Genomic DNA, 15,881 nt, shown 5'->3' with positions numbered 1-15,881 from the left:
CTGTATTATATTTCACACTATTACAATTCTTATCGTACAGACACTTTCTACTAATTTTACTCTGTAACAAATTCTGCATAGCGTCTGCTTGTGCTTTTTGCAATCTGTATTTCAGCTCTTTGGGATAATCGTCATGATTATAGAGAGGATCGATTCCCTTTGATAAATTACTTGGTAAATTACACATTTTGCCAAATACAAGTTCGTATGGAGTGTATTTCGTCTCTGAGTGAACGCTTGTGTTAAAAGAAAAACACCAGAATGGAACCCAGTCACTCCAATCGGCTTTATTATTTTCGCACTGTATTCGTAAATACGCGCCTAAATGTTTGTGCGTATTTTCTATAGCACCTAAGGTCTCGTGGTGGTATGCGGTAGAAATATGTTTTTCGATACCTAATAATCTGCACGTTTCAACCATTACGGATGACGTAAATTCGGTTCCTCTATCCGAAATGACGGTTTTTGGCACTCCGTAACGAAGGACAAAGTTTGTGACGAACGCTTTCGTCACCGTTTCCGTATCTTTACGAGGCAAAGGATAAGCTTCTACGTATTTACTTAAATCGCACTGTAAAGTGAGAATATACTTATTATCATAATTATCTACATCTAATGGACCCATAATATCTAAACTAATTCTTTCGAAAGCCGTACTGGCTGTAGAAGTTATTGTCATAGGCTCTTTAGTATGCCTGTTCGTGTGCTTTTGAATCTGACAACTTTTACATTTCTTTACGAAGTTAATGACGTCATTTGTTATTCCTGGCCAAAAATAATATTTTTTAATATTATTTATCATGCGGTTTATACCTGCATGTCCACTAGTGGGTAAAATATGAAAATCATTTAATATAGTTATTATTTCATCTTTATCAGTTATTCTTGTAACTTCTTTTGTAATAAGAAACTTTAGCGACGTGGTTTTATACCTATCTATACTGCGCAGTAAACTTTGTATATTTTTATCGACACTCTTATTCTTTATAATGAGTAAGTCGTTAATATTTAACTCTTTGCACAACTTTTCTAAATCCCTCACTAACACTTCTTGAGTAGATAATGATCGGGTATTAAGAAATATCGCTGACTGCGATGGAACATATGTGCAATAACTAGCGTCGCTTACAATATTATTTGACTGTCTAAGACATTTATTATTATAATTGTCTGAAAATCTCAACTCAATAATATCTTTAGGCCGTTTGAGTACTTCAACTGCTGTAGGTTGATCAGGCCTACGGGCGGTCGAAGACTCGGTCGGTCGGTCTGTGTTAATTTCCTTAAGGTCTATCTTTTTCTTTTGAGCTCTAGTTAGTACTGAAACTACTTGCTCGTGCATTTCCTTTAAATCTTTCGACGTAACCGGGAGACGACTTAACGCATCTGCAGCTGCATTATGTCGGCCTGGCACGTATTCTACCTCAAAATCGTATTCTTCTAAATATAAACGGAACTTTGTTAATCGACTAGATGGGTCGTTTAATCCAAATAGATAAACAAGGGGCCTATGGTCAGTAAATATTTTGAATTTTCGGCCATATAAATAAGGTCGAAAATGACGTACAGCCCAAACGATGGCTAATAATTCTAACTCAATAACTGGGTATCTGGTCTCAGCTGGTTTAAGGCTTCGACTTGCATACGCTATGACTTTACCATTGCTGTTGGACAAAATTCCACCTAGGCCTAATTTGGATGCATCGGTTTGTAACCTGAAAATATTATTTTCTGAAAAGTCTGGGTAATCCAAGACTGGAGGGTTGGTGAGGGCTAATTTTAAATTCTGGAATGCAGTTTCACACTCGCTACTCCACTCAAAATTGACACCTTTTTTACACAAAGCATGTAACGGATATACTATATCGGCAAATCGCGGAATAAATCGTCGGTAATAATTAGCAAAAGCGACGAATCGTTTTACATCGTCAGCGCACGCGGGTCTTGGGTAGTGACGCGTGACCTCGATTTTGCTTGGGTCGGGAAAAATACCTTCTGATGTTATTTTATGCCCTAAATAAACTATCTCTTTCCTCAAAAATTCGCATTTCATGGGGTTAAGTTTTAAGTTAACTTCCCTTAATCGGTTAAACACACACATAAGATTTTTATTATGGTGTTCCATAGATTTTCCTATTACGACACAATCATCTAAGTAAATAAAACATTTTTCAAAGTTAAGGCCTGCCATTGCTATGGTCATGAGCCTGGAGAACACACTGGCACTGGTCTTGAGACCCATGGGACAGCGTTTCATCTGATACTGTTTTCCTGCTGTGAATGCTGTACATTTGCGAGAATTACTGTCTAAAGAAAGTTGATACATCTTATTTAAGCTAAATGATGTATATTTACGCGATTTTGGATCTAAAGACAATTGATAATAAGATTGAGAAAGGTCTAACTTGGAAAAATAAATACTTCCGGACAATGAGTCAAGTATTTCGGTGATATTTGGAAGTGGAAATTTGTCGTCCTGAATTTTATTATTTAGCTGTCGATAATCGATGACTAATCTCCATTTTTTCTCGTTTGATTTATCAGCTTTTTTTGGGACTAACAGAACTGGACTTGACCACTCTGACACGGTCTCCTCTATGATGTCGTTTTTCAGCATCTCTTGGATTTGTTTCTCAATTTCTCCTTTCAAAGCTTGGGGAACTCTATAAGGTTTTACATAAGCGGGACTAACGTTTTCTTTTAAAATTATATTATGTTGCATTAGATTTGTGACTGATAATTTATCACCTGGTAAGTGGAAAACATCGGCGTATTTCGCACATATTTTCTCAATTTCTAACTTTTCTTCTCTATTTAAGTAATTTAAATCAAGCAGTTCAAATAAATTTTTGACGCGGCTGACTGATTTATTTTCGTCATTAAACTGGCAAATATCAAAATTATTGATTGATTGCATTGGGACATTATATAAATTAATATCGACTTCCTTTTCGGTCGTATTTAAAATTCTTATGGGAATGCTACCATTGCAAGGTTTTGAAATCATTCCGGCAATAAAAACACCTTCCTTTATTTCCTGTGCTAATATGACGGTATCGTCAGTAGAGCTACAAGGAATATATTTAATTATCTCGCAACGCGGCGGTATCACGTGAATATATTCACTCTGGCTATTGCCTATTTTTATGCACACGGTTTTGTCATTTGAAAATAGCTTTAAAGACGATGTGTTATAGTCTATAATTGCATTGAATCGTCTAAAAAAATTCTCTCCTAATATTCCATTGGCTGAGCATGACATATTCTTAAAAACATAAAACTTCTCTCTAAAAGTAACATTATCATACATTAAATCTAAATGAATGTATCCTTCGGAATACAATTGACCACTAACACCTTTAATCGTAATTTTATCATAGTATAATTCATTCATTAAATCAATGTGCTGACTTAACCACTCGTATTTTAATACGCAAAGGCTTGCACCACTATCTACTAATAAACTTATTTTCTTATCTATACTTAAGTTGCTTACGCTGAGAGACACGACGCTACTCATATTATAATTTAAAATAAAGTGCTCATTCATTGAAGGCACGAAAAAACTCGCTATTCGGTGCAACTTGAGTGCGCTCCGGTGTGTCTGTCGAAGTGCGCTGCGCTTGCATTACATTCGCGCTATTTTGCATGTACCGAGGTGTGGAACCTCGATAGCGGCCTCGCGTGGTGCCTCTGGTAGGCTTACCGCGACCATGGTTTTGTGAAAATGATGCATACGATGAGCCATTATTATTATTGTACTGTGGCTTGTTATCGCGACCGGTGTTCGAATACCGATTCGAACTAAAATAAACTCTTGAGCGTCCTCTATTATGCGCGTAGCCTCTATTGAAGTTTTGCCTAATTTTCATTACGGGCTGTTCATCGGTAGGCGATAAAGAATTCTCGTCGATCGCGGTTCTAATGGCCTCTGGAAGAGAGTCGAACGTTCGCGCGGCTATGATAGTACTCAAACGCTGATTAGACAAACCATCTGCAAAACGTTTAATCGCAATTTTTTCATTTAATTGACGTAATATATCATATTTCTTATCGTCTCCGTCGGCTTGAGCTATTGTTAAATTTACGAACAATTGTTCTAAATCGGCACCAAACTTCTCGATGGATCTACGTCCTTGCTTTATTTCGTGAAGTTGTGATTGGATTGCGACTGCAGATTTTTTCTGAATTAAATGAGTTCTCATGTCGTTAATTAAACTCTCTACTGTCGCGTATTTTGATTTTAATCTTAATTTAGCGCTCGCGGAAAGTCTCGTTTTAAGTACGAACTCTATTAATTGTTTATGCGCGTTTTCATCGATCATAGAACTGTAAAGTTGTATAGAATCTATTAATTGAGAAGTGATTTGCTCCTGGCCGGTCATTACGGGCAACAGGGCTATCGCTGTTTTTATATCGAAGTTATCCGCCATTTTTAAACTATCTGCACCGTCCTGAGAATCGTCGAGTGTCTTATTCTTTTCTACCGTAAACACTAAACTTAAAATAAACCTGTAAATAGAATGGATATTTTCAATGTACTTATTAATTACTTGGACTGTCTCTCCTATTAACTCAGAGTTCTCTATTTTTATTTTTATTTCAGACGAAATAGGCTCCAAACGACTGTATACTATTTGGGCTTCTTTGAATTTATTTTGAGCTGTTTGAGAGTTTTGTCTTCTAATGGGACCAATCTTAACAAGGTACTCTCTAATGTTGACTAATTTCTCATATAAAATTTCAAGCTCTGTTAAGGACATTACAAATTAATTACTAATTGACACTGAATGGAAAAGGTCTTGGCATAACTTTAGGAACGGGCTTACTTTTACATATTATGATGTTGAAGACGGCTCCACGTGGCCTGACGTGGCATCGGGCGGCGGCGGGTCGGCACGTGGCATGGGGCTGCAGCGGGCGGCGGCGGCGTGGCGGCGCGGCGGCGGACGCTCGACGCTCTGCTGCTGGGTGGGCCGGGCTATACCCTGGACTCCGTGTGGGCCGGGCTATACCCTGGACTCCTCTTGATGTGTAATTTCATGATTTTCTTCTTTATGTGACTGCTGACTTGGTTAGGATTCTTCTTAATTGGTTTTATATTGACTGTTCTTCATTATTTCACACGTTGATATTTTTCGTAAGTAAGTATATCGGAATTTTCTTCTGGATACGTTGCTGATTCATGATTTGGTCGCTGGGGTCATCTTTTTCATTTAGGTAGCCGAAGTCTTCTTGAATTTTTAGCTGCTGGTCTTCATTTTAGTGCAGGTCGCCGGGTCTTCATTGGTTTATTTTCTGATAGGCAGCGGGGTCTTCTTTGGGTTCTTACTGCAGGGTCGCCATGAAGTGTGTGGTGTTGGTGATCAGGTTGGAAGGCGAGAAGTCAAGTCAAAGACATGCTTGATTGTTGGTGGTCGTTTATTGAATAACCAAAAACTGAATAAAAGTACTACAAGTATAACTTACTGACTAAGCATAACGTGACGGACATTACACGTGCAACCTAATAAAGGCATATTGCAATGTCGCAACACTACACTAGGCAGAACCTGTGTTATGGGTGTCGGACAGCTGATATATCTACACAAATACATAGATAGATAGATACTAAATATAAATATCAACACCCAAGACCCGAGAACAAATATCTGTGTTTAATCAAATATCTGCCCCAGCCGGGAATCGAACCCGGGACCTTCGGCTCAGTAGTCAGGGTCACTAACCACTACGCCATTCGGTCGTCAAATAGGACCCAATTACGGCCTAAACTTGAAACTAATCAGGGAATACAGGGTGTACCCAGTATCCCTGACTTCGTCTATGAATACAGGGTGTGCCCAGTATCCCTGACTTCGTCTGTCCCCAACGACGTAATGAAAATAGACGCCCCATGTCCCAATAAATATGGTCCCCGTTTGGGACGCATCCGACTAATTTATTGGGCTTGAAGTTTGAATTAAAATCATTTGGGCCCAATTAATTGGAATGGGACCGTGCAGTTGCTGCGTAATAGTTTGTGACAGTGTGTGGAGGTATGTTGTTGGCGGAAAGGTTCTTATTGGTAGGTACTTAGGTATTATTTTTGTGCTTTCTCTGAATTAGTCAAATGTTTTTAGTATGATAAGTATTAAGTACCCAAAGCTCCGTATATTGTAAGCCCATATGGAGTCGAAAGATATTTATATTCACGGGTTGTGTGAGTGTGACCCACATTCGGCTTAAAAACCCTTTTTTCACTCCAATCTTAATATACCTTTTTGCGACAGCTGTAGTTCGGTGTGCGTGAGTGTGAATCCTCATGATAGTCATAATCTATGTGAGGTCAATGAAATCGTACGAAGCTGCGCTTTGCGTGATCACTAATGCGTTAAAGACCTGGATAAGGTATCTAGTACATATGTGGGACTTAATAAAATTATTGTTATATCTATAAATAATTGAAAAGTGTATCCATGGGTCGATTTAAGATAGTTTATGTGATCGTATATACGGGCATTATTAATGATGGGCGGTCATTATTACTAATGCCTAGCTAATCTCTTTTCCCGTAAAATTAATATACATTTTGTAAAATCATGCTGTAAAAACATACACACTCTCTCCAAAACTTCAGACATAACCAAGGTTATAATCGCTTTTAGTGATAAAACCGCCTTTTTTGTACCTGTGTGTTTATATTTAAGCTTTGTATAATCTATTCTTGTGTACAAATAAAGAATATTCTATTCTATTCTATATTGCCGATACAATAATTTAACCTTTTTCTGAAATTTCCAGGCTTCGTTGCATAAATTCTGTTGATTAAGTGTGTCTATCGTGCGTAGCCACTGCCTTACACCACACACACACACACACACACAGACACACATGTATATCTTCCGTCCCGCTTCCGGCCCTTTATCCACAAACATTGATTAATTAATTAATTATTAAGCAAGATAATTAACATTGAATAATGGTCGCATTATGCTAATCCATTTTAGCATAAACGACCTTCTATTGTCAATGATGATGGCGGCTGGCATCAAAGCATTACAATGAGAAATGTATCAAAAACAGATTATTGGTTCATGAAGCTTTTTAAAAAAATCGGATTTGAAAATTAGCGGATATTCGTTGTGCCTAATATAAACATGAAAGCAAAATAATCCGCACCATTTAATATGATTAACTGTAAGCTGTTAACGAGAGCCTCCTTTCGTTTTTTAAGAAGGGATGATACCTATTCAAGGTGTATTTTGGATATAGGTATTTGGAATATAGTATCCGCATCCGTACTCGTAGGGGAGACCGGGGACAAAAGTAACAGCGGGTAGAAAGTAACAAAGACTCTGTGGACTTCCCCAATAGCCTTAACGTCCCAAGCGACCGCTGGTTGTCAGCATGCGATGCCCCCCGTGCTTGATGTCATTTTCCACGCCCGTGCCGCGGTGCAAGGTTGTTTTAGTGAGCATTTCGTGATTTTACACACCAAAAGTAAGTTTTTTGGTGTTTATTCATTAAGTGTTTACGTGGAATTAAGATGCCAAGAACCATATGAATATTTTTTCATTGATTCATTATAAGATTGTCTGTAGCATGTCATAAATGGTTTTCGAATAACACGGGCTGTTTTAAAGTTATGTCGCCTGATATTACAAAAATGGGGATGGGTACAAAAGTAACAGCTCGCGGCAGGACAAAAGTAACGTGTTACTTTCGTAAGTTTGCCATGTCACATTGTAATTTTTTTTTTGTTGTGTTGATTAGATATTTGTATCATAATATTATATATTATGGCACAAATAAAACAACTTCTTATCAGTTAGTCAGTTTAAATGATGGATCTCATTTACAGTTAATATTAAGAAGTTTTTTTTAGTTTTCTCAATAAGTCATAAGATATTCTAGTTTTGATAGTTTTTTAAGAAGTTTTCTACACTAAATAATTTGATTGTTTTTTCTGTTCTTTCTTTTGAATCGTATTTATAACATTGGGCAGAATTTATGGGTTGTTACTTTCGACCCATGCCTTGTTACTTTCGTCCTGACCATGGGGTCGAAAGTAACGATTTCCCTTTTTTTTTTGAAGCTTCAAAAATGCTAAAATTCGAGATGCATTAAGTAAAGTAATAATGGAGATTTGTAGACTATAGACGAAAGTTTTATGTGACTATATTTATTTTATCGTAAATGTTATTAATAACGAGAAATCAGACAGAAAGTACAAACTGTTACTTTTGTCCCCGGTCTCCTCTATATAATTATCCGCACTGGACTGCCGCTATGGTCAAATAATTACTAGGTATCTAAAGGATTCCCAGAATTGGTTTCATTACATCAAGCATACTAATACTAACTACTAACTAATACTACCTAGTAGTACCTACCTTAACGCAATTCCACGTATATGTGTTTTATGGTATTATTATAATGTACATAGCTGCGGGCTTTATAATTATTAATTGAAACATACAGGATCACTCATACACACATATGGTTGGGTCGAAAGAGTCGAAACAACCAGACATGTTTAGTTAAATTGCTACTTTTGTCCAATAATGCGTACCTTTCCAGATTTAACTGCCTCTGTGGTCTAGTGGTAGAAGCTTCGCTTCATGACCCAGAGGTCCCGGGTTCGATTCCCGGGTGGGACCATCAATTTGTGTTTCTAAATTGTGGTTCTAAGTTTGGTTAGGACATAGAAGGCTGATCACCTGATGTCCGAAACAGTGAAACGATCCATGCTATCGGATGGGCATGTAAAGCAGTCGGTCCTGCGCCTAGCTCTCTCCAGTCGTGTCGGTCAATCCGTCCCATCGGGCTATGAGAGTGATGGAACAGAGAGTGCTCCTGTGTACTGCGCACACACTTGGGCACTATAATCTACTCCTGCGTAGATGGCTGATCTCAATTGAGATTGGCCGCCGTGGTCGAAATTCGGCTAGGAGGACATTATTATCATTATTACCTTTCCAGATTTAGGTACGTTTTACCTGAAAAACTGGGGTGTACCCTGGTATTACGACTATGGTCAGATCTATAAACAAGATAACTCCCCAATTGTTCGGTCCATCCGTCGCATTGGGTTATTTAAGCAGTGGGATTGGTCAGAGACTAGCGCAGTAAACCAGGCCGTGTAGCACAGGTCGCTATTAAGACGTGACAAGAGTTTTCCGTCTCGCTCGCTCTTGAGGCTGCGCGATGCGAGTGAGCGCGATGCAAAACTCTTGTCACGTCTTAAATGCGCCCCGTACTAGCCCTTCAGCTGCGTACTTACTGGTAGATGTGACTCCTACGCTGAACTCAAAGAAATTTTTCGCCATGCATGATCATGATTAGTCGTTTAGGGGTTGTTAATTTTTACTGAATCCCTAAATTCCCTAATATACGAGATTACATAATATAATAATAATATATCCTCATTCGCACATTTAAATGTGGCTCCCTTGCATCTTTCTTTTTATCCTCTTCAAACAGGCCTTCCTCATTCATTAGCATTTAATTAATTATAGAAATCTAATATTTAGGAAGTCCCAAATTGCTGTAGGCCAGGGTTACCTGCGTACCCTTAAAATTACTCAATGCTCTGGATTTTATCTTTGCAATTTTTTTTACTTACCCCAATTAATGAAGTACATATTAGGTTATAATAATATACTGGTTGTCTTATTGACATGATCCAGACCCCCTAGCATGAATTTTCATCGTGAACGTGAAGTAGAATTCATCGAGTAGTTTTGTATGAAAATATGAACAGCGCCCCTGGCGGTCGGTAGCAGAACTAAAATTTCCCTACAAAATTCATCGAGTAATTTCACGTCACGTGCTCTATGAAAATTCATGCTAAGGGGTCTGGTAAAATCTTTTCATTTATATTTTTATAATAACAGTTTTTTTTGTAATTTTGTTTTAAACATTTGTTTTTTCTTTCATTCCAGGAGAGCACACCTCAGAAGCTGCCTAGAAAAACTAAAAGACATGGTGCCCCTCGGCCCCGAGGCCTCCAGACACACAACCCTAGGATTATTAACTAAAGCCAAAAGATTTATAAAGGTCAGTATTTTAGTCTAAAGCCTAACCTAACCTACTAGAGCAACGATATTTTAATACGAACTATGTACCTAGGAGGGACGGCGACCAGTCGGTAGACCGCCGACCCGTTGGTCCGATGACATTAGGAGAGTGACTGGACCAAACTGGATGAGTGTAGCACAGGACCGTGGGACTTGGCATAACATGGAGGAGGCCTATACCCTGCAGTGGGTTGACATAGGCTGATGATGATGATGATGATGATGTACCTATGTAGATGGAGTGTCAGTAAAAAAAATACGTCTCGACAAATAACCCACTTCTACCATTGAGCTCTTATTTTGAATTCTTTTCGTTAGAACATTGAATTTTCCGTGATTATGTCCTTACGTATGTCTATTCTGAGCGGTCTTCTATTCAGTACGTCTCACCTCAACTGTCTAAGGCCCGGGTCTCCTATTTACTCCGTAGGTCGCGTCAAGTGTCACCGCCGTGGGCCGCGTCACAATGCTCATTATGTCTACGCGCCAACGTCGGCGTGTGAGGGAGACCGCATCAGTACATAATACATTTCTATAGTGAGCATCGTGACGCGGCCTACGGCGTGACGCTTGACGCGACCTACGGCGTAAATAGGAGACCCAGGCCTAACTGTGTCTAACTGAGGATGTTGAAAAATTTATGAGACAATTTTCGGCAAAAATCCTAAGGACGTCAATTTGATAAACAAGACCCTTTCAGATACCGCAAAATGCTCGCTTCAGAACCACTCGAAACAGAATTTCATTATAAACAGCTTTAAATATTTGAATGGAATTCACGTGAAACGTCACATTGAATTAATAAATGTCTATTGCCGGTCGTAACTTACAAAACCACATTAGGCAAACATTTCACAATCACATTTGCGTACTAATGAAAAACGACGCTAATTCCGAAAGTTACCCTTTATAATTATAATTAACCCTTTTCGTTACGCTTTTCCGAACATACCTACTTACTTAGTTGACGAGTTTCGGCAACAAAGTTATTTATACGGTCGATGGCCGACGGGGAACGGGGAAATAAGAAACTTCGCCCCACGCTCTTCTCAACTTTGCATGAAATATTTATATTAACTTTACTGACATTTTCTGCATATTCTTCTTTAGCTATTTATTTGCGTAAAACTATACTGTTGTTTTTATTTACAAGTGCTGTAGGCTGCTATCCTGCCATTTCTCTAATTAATTAATAATTGCACGAAACTTCAACCGAACCTCCATGCTCCATACACAGCATCCATCCTGAGCCCCCATATTTCACCCGCACGCGCCGGCTGTCCAAACGACACTAAATCAAAATATTTCGTGCGAAAATTCTTGAGCTCAGGCAATACCGCGCGGACGTCCCAGCTCGCAAACAAAGGGTGATGCAAAGGGTTCACTCACTTCCGGCCCGAGTCGTTTCCGACCCACCGCTTCCGTTTCCGCCCCCCACCTCTCCGCTGCAGGGGGGGGGGGGGGGCTGTAGAAGCAGTTTTTATAAACTCATGCGAGCTGGTTTCCGTGTTCAATTGCTAACTTAGTGATGCTTCTGTTTTATTGCTTGTTTTATTTGCCTCTGATGGGCTGCCGGGCGTGTTCTAGGGGCTTTTGTATCCGAAGGTCGGAGAAATAGAGTTTATATTCTCTCTACTAAGGTATAGCTACTTACTTTACCTTTTCACCTATAAAAGACCAATTATTTGCTAACGAATGTGCATTTCCTAAAACTAAAAACACCACTGAAGACAACATCACACTGCTCTTACCCAAACATTTCAAAAACAAATGGCTTCACGTTCATTTTCACACACAAATAGTAGGTAGCGCAGAGCTCAGAATACGGAACACCGTACGCGACTGACAATGGCCGATGACGAATGACGGCCATGTCCGTATCCGGTCGCCATTGCGCCCAGGGGGGTCACTCTATATTACGAAAAAAATAGATTCAGAGCTCTGCTGCGCGAGCCACGACTCCATCTCGTTGTATTAAACGTGCCGATTGTACGACAGCTCTCGTTCGTTAGTTTTTCGTCATTATAGAGTGACCCTCCAGTGGTGAGTACGGATAGCTGACTGACTCGCCTCTAGCATTGTGGAATAGAAATGGTTGTATGATTTGAACCTTTGAACGTAGAAAGGTGAGCACGAATTGTTGTGTTGATTGACTTCGGATTGGGTGTTTTAGGACATTTCGTCAACTTTTTAATTTAAAAGTATAAAACTATAAATAAAAATAAGGTTCATAAAGTTATGATTACATTTTGGCATTGCTGAATTATTATTTTATTAACTAACCCTTCACGTCAATAACAAATTATTAGAAATTCTCCGCTACCACTCGGCTTTTAAACTTATAGGCGATTAGTACGAGATATCTCGTATTAAATCTTGACGAGTAATTGCGTTCCGATATCACATCTATATCGCCAATAAAACATGCGGGGACACGATCGGCTACAGATAACCGAGTTTCCCAACTGATCACGTTCCGTTCCCAACGGATACACAGTAAACATTTATTTTATTTATCTATGGGTAGGAAAATTAACAGCTAGAGACAACAGTAATAATAGCAAAATGTGAAAGAGACAGCCAATTACAAATTTACACATGTTTCAACACGTAGAAAGTGACCGGCATGCAATGAATCCCGTAAAATTTCCGTACGACTTCAAATGTCCCTACGGATCACAACAGCACTGATCAGCTGGCACCCCCGTAGATGAGCATTATAGGACTCTGCCAGGACTCGGTTTTATGTCTCATATATATTTTATTTAAGGACAGGCTCGAACGGACATAAAATGTTGCTGTATCGTTATTTATTGGCATTTCGCTTCGACGCGATATTTGACGTTTGAGTTGAATTGACGTCTCCCCGTCAGCGTTTATCGGATTATGCTAATAAAATAGTTACGACCTTTTTAGGTCTTACTTAATAGGCCACTGATTGCTCGCAAATTGTTATTTCGGTACTAAAATTAAATAAAACTAAGTGGGGTTGCGGGCTGAAGTCACTTATTTCGACTGGAAATTATTTCCTCTTGGTTAATTTCAGTTAGAGAAGTATTGTAGTTGAATGAAATGAAATGAAATCGTGAAATGAATTTTACAATTACTTGTCAAAAGTCATGATATTACTCTACACTAAGTAGGTATGTATAATGAAAAATCTTTATATCTCGCTTTGGTTAGTAAACTTTCAATTTACCGAAAGTTCGGTGGTTTATTTTTTAAATAAAATCGCAACACACTATCGCTCACTCTCATTTATAATTTATATCGTGTCGTGCCAAGTTTTTGCTATCATCAATACCACCATTCCCTGTATACCTAGACAGAAGGTATTCGGTATTGCGTGTTTCCGGTCGATTTTGCCGACTAATCACGTGATTTATGGCATACCATACTACTATGAATGTGTGTATGTGTGTGTAATTAATGAAGTTTTTCGCGCTGAATATGTCCGTGTATCTATGTTACGACTTAATTGTTTTTGTTATTGATTGACTCTTGCCATGCAATTAGTAGGAGACGCTTTGCTATTGGACTCTTTATTCGTGAAAGCAAATAGGTACGTACGTTCAGAAGGGCTACTATAGATAGAAAAAATATTACGTGTCGTGGTTATAGCGAAGCAGGGGTTTCGCTCTATAAGACGAAAAACGAAGCTTCGGAGTGCTTCTACGCTAGCCACGACTCTATCTCGTCGTATTAAACGTGCCAATTGACGACAGCTCTCGTTCGTCAGTATAGATAGAGTAACCCTCCAGCAGCACTCCGAAACCTACCCCCAAATTCATAGAGCTTTTTGACACTTTACAATAGGTTTAAAATTGACGTTGTGATATACGAATTTCAACGTAAAAAGTCGAAACTCGTGTGTTTCCAAGTCAATTGGCCATGCTACCAATTTATGATATGTATTTTTTATAATTTATTTTGAAAATATAGACCATTTTAAGAAACTAATTTCGTTATTTTTTATTTTTATTCATTACAACTATTTTTAATATAATTTTAAAATTTGGTCGGCTGAATGGATGTATGACGTCACAGACCACCGACAAAATAACTATCTTTGCCTGCGCCAAAAAAAAAATAATCTACTCTGTGCAAGTCTCACTTAACGTCAGTGAGGGAGGTAGAATGTCAATTGTCATCCATTGTCAACAAATAACACTGAGAGCTGAGAGCCACAAAAACAAAATTGAATTGAATTGAAGCTCATCAAAATGGGAAGCAAAGAGTGTTTCGTCCCGTCTTGTACGAATAACAGCCGTGATAATCCGGATTTGTTATTCGTACCAATTCTAGAACGTTTGCGAAAAGAATGGTGTCGTCAAGTAAACACTGAATACTTCACGGCTTATTTGCAGTTTTGTTGTGAAAATCATTTAAATGTAAGTATATAAGATGTTATACACAATAGGTGTAGAAGTGGTGTGTCGCAAAAGCGGTACGGAAAAAGACCAAGCAATTTATGTCTGTCGTAGTTATCTACCACCCCGCTCATTCAATATCCTTAATTCCTTTTTGTACTTTACCCTCTATGTATGCATATCTTCATAATCCGTTTTTTTATGCAGCCAGAAGATATCAAAAATTATTATAAATGCAAGTTATTAAATGAGCAACCAAAAATGGCGCCAACTGCGCAGCTACGACGCATTTCTTTAGTTGAGGCAAATAAAGGCCTTGTTCTGCGTGAGCTTTTGCTCCAACAACACACACCTGGTGTTACAAAGAAACGAAAACTAGACGAAAACTTATTGCCTAGTACCTCAGCATCAACTTTACCTTTCAAAGTAAGTACGTTCCACAAAGTTCATATTACAAATTACTCACATGCTATTTTAAAATGCAGCAGTTAGTACACAACTAAAGCACCTAACGTCCCGGGTTCGATTCCTGTCCCCTATTACATGAGGACTGACAATACTGGCAAAAAGTAGGTGCAGCACCACTGCCTACCCTAGAGAGTACATTAGTACAAGGTGTGAGTGTTTATGTTGTATTACGTATGCTTGTTGTAAATTTACAATACGGTATATGAATTTGCAGGGTTAGTTTTTTGCTAAGCTAGTGTGACCCCGGTGCCCAACATCGTACAAAGGTTAATTAGCGCTGCCACTGCGCTGGAAAAATATACGATTATGAGACCCGCGAACACAGCCACGAATTTATCGCCTCATTGTAGTCGTATAGTTAAGGTTACAGGCTAATCTAGACTGGAGATATAAGTATGTAGTAACTTTATAGAAGTACCTAGTACTTCTAGATTGGCTACAACGCAGGGTCATGTAACGTACCTTGGTACGCTTGTACCTCGTCACAATGGTTTTATTTTGACAACCGGCAAAATTAACACATTATAATTCTACACTATGCGCAGTATTTTACTCGCTTGGTAATTAATTACACTACAGCACAGTTGTATTATTTTTCCCAAAGTTGTAATAGGATTTTAATATCCCAGTTCTAAGAAAACATTTACTTAATTAGATATTTTAAAAGTACAATGTTGTCGTGACCTTTTCTATCGACAACAAAATTATGTTAAAGCTTTTGTAGTCGTATTTTGTTAAGGAAATTGCTACTTACATAATAAACTATTTGTTATTTTCATTGGAAGCTTTTAGCCTGTTCTTTGAATTTACTGTAAAGATTATTTTGTTGGATTGTACGGTGAACATGTGGGCGTTGTAGATCCTTACGTATGTAACTTACAACAACAAAAGGCATGTTATACTTTTACTTTAAGTAGGTATACAAATCGTTATCTTATTGTACCTTTTTACTTTTAGATAATTCAACGATGTAGAGATGATAGAT

General features: G+C 38.4%; 1 protein-coding gene across 3 annotated transcripts in view; it reads left to right on the top strand.

Annotated features, from left to right (window-relative positions):
* The window catches only part of LOC105383554 (max dimerization protein 1), a 187,619-nt gene that overhangs the window by 150,512 nt on the left and 21,226 nt on the right, over positions 1-15,881 (top strand). For all 3 annotated transcript variants that reach the window (XM_048629421.1, XM_048629420.1, XM_048629418.1), the window contains exon 4: positions 9,924-10,038. In XM_048629421.1, coding sequence (XP_048485378.1) covers positions 9,924-10,038 — 115 coding nt within the window. The remainder of the gene's footprint in view (positions 1-9,923; positions 10,039-15,881) is intronic.

The sequence above is a fragment of the Plutella xylostella genome, chromosome 23 (assembly GCF_932276165.1).
Source record: "Plutella xylostella chromosome 23, ilPluXylo3.1, whole genome shotgun sequence".
NCBI lineage: Eukaryota > Metazoa > Arthropoda > Insecta > Lepidoptera > Plutellidae > Plutella > Plutella xylostella.
The sequence above is the reverse complement of the archived record's forward strand: the minus strand, read 5'-3'. Positions and strand labels throughout refer to the sequence as shown.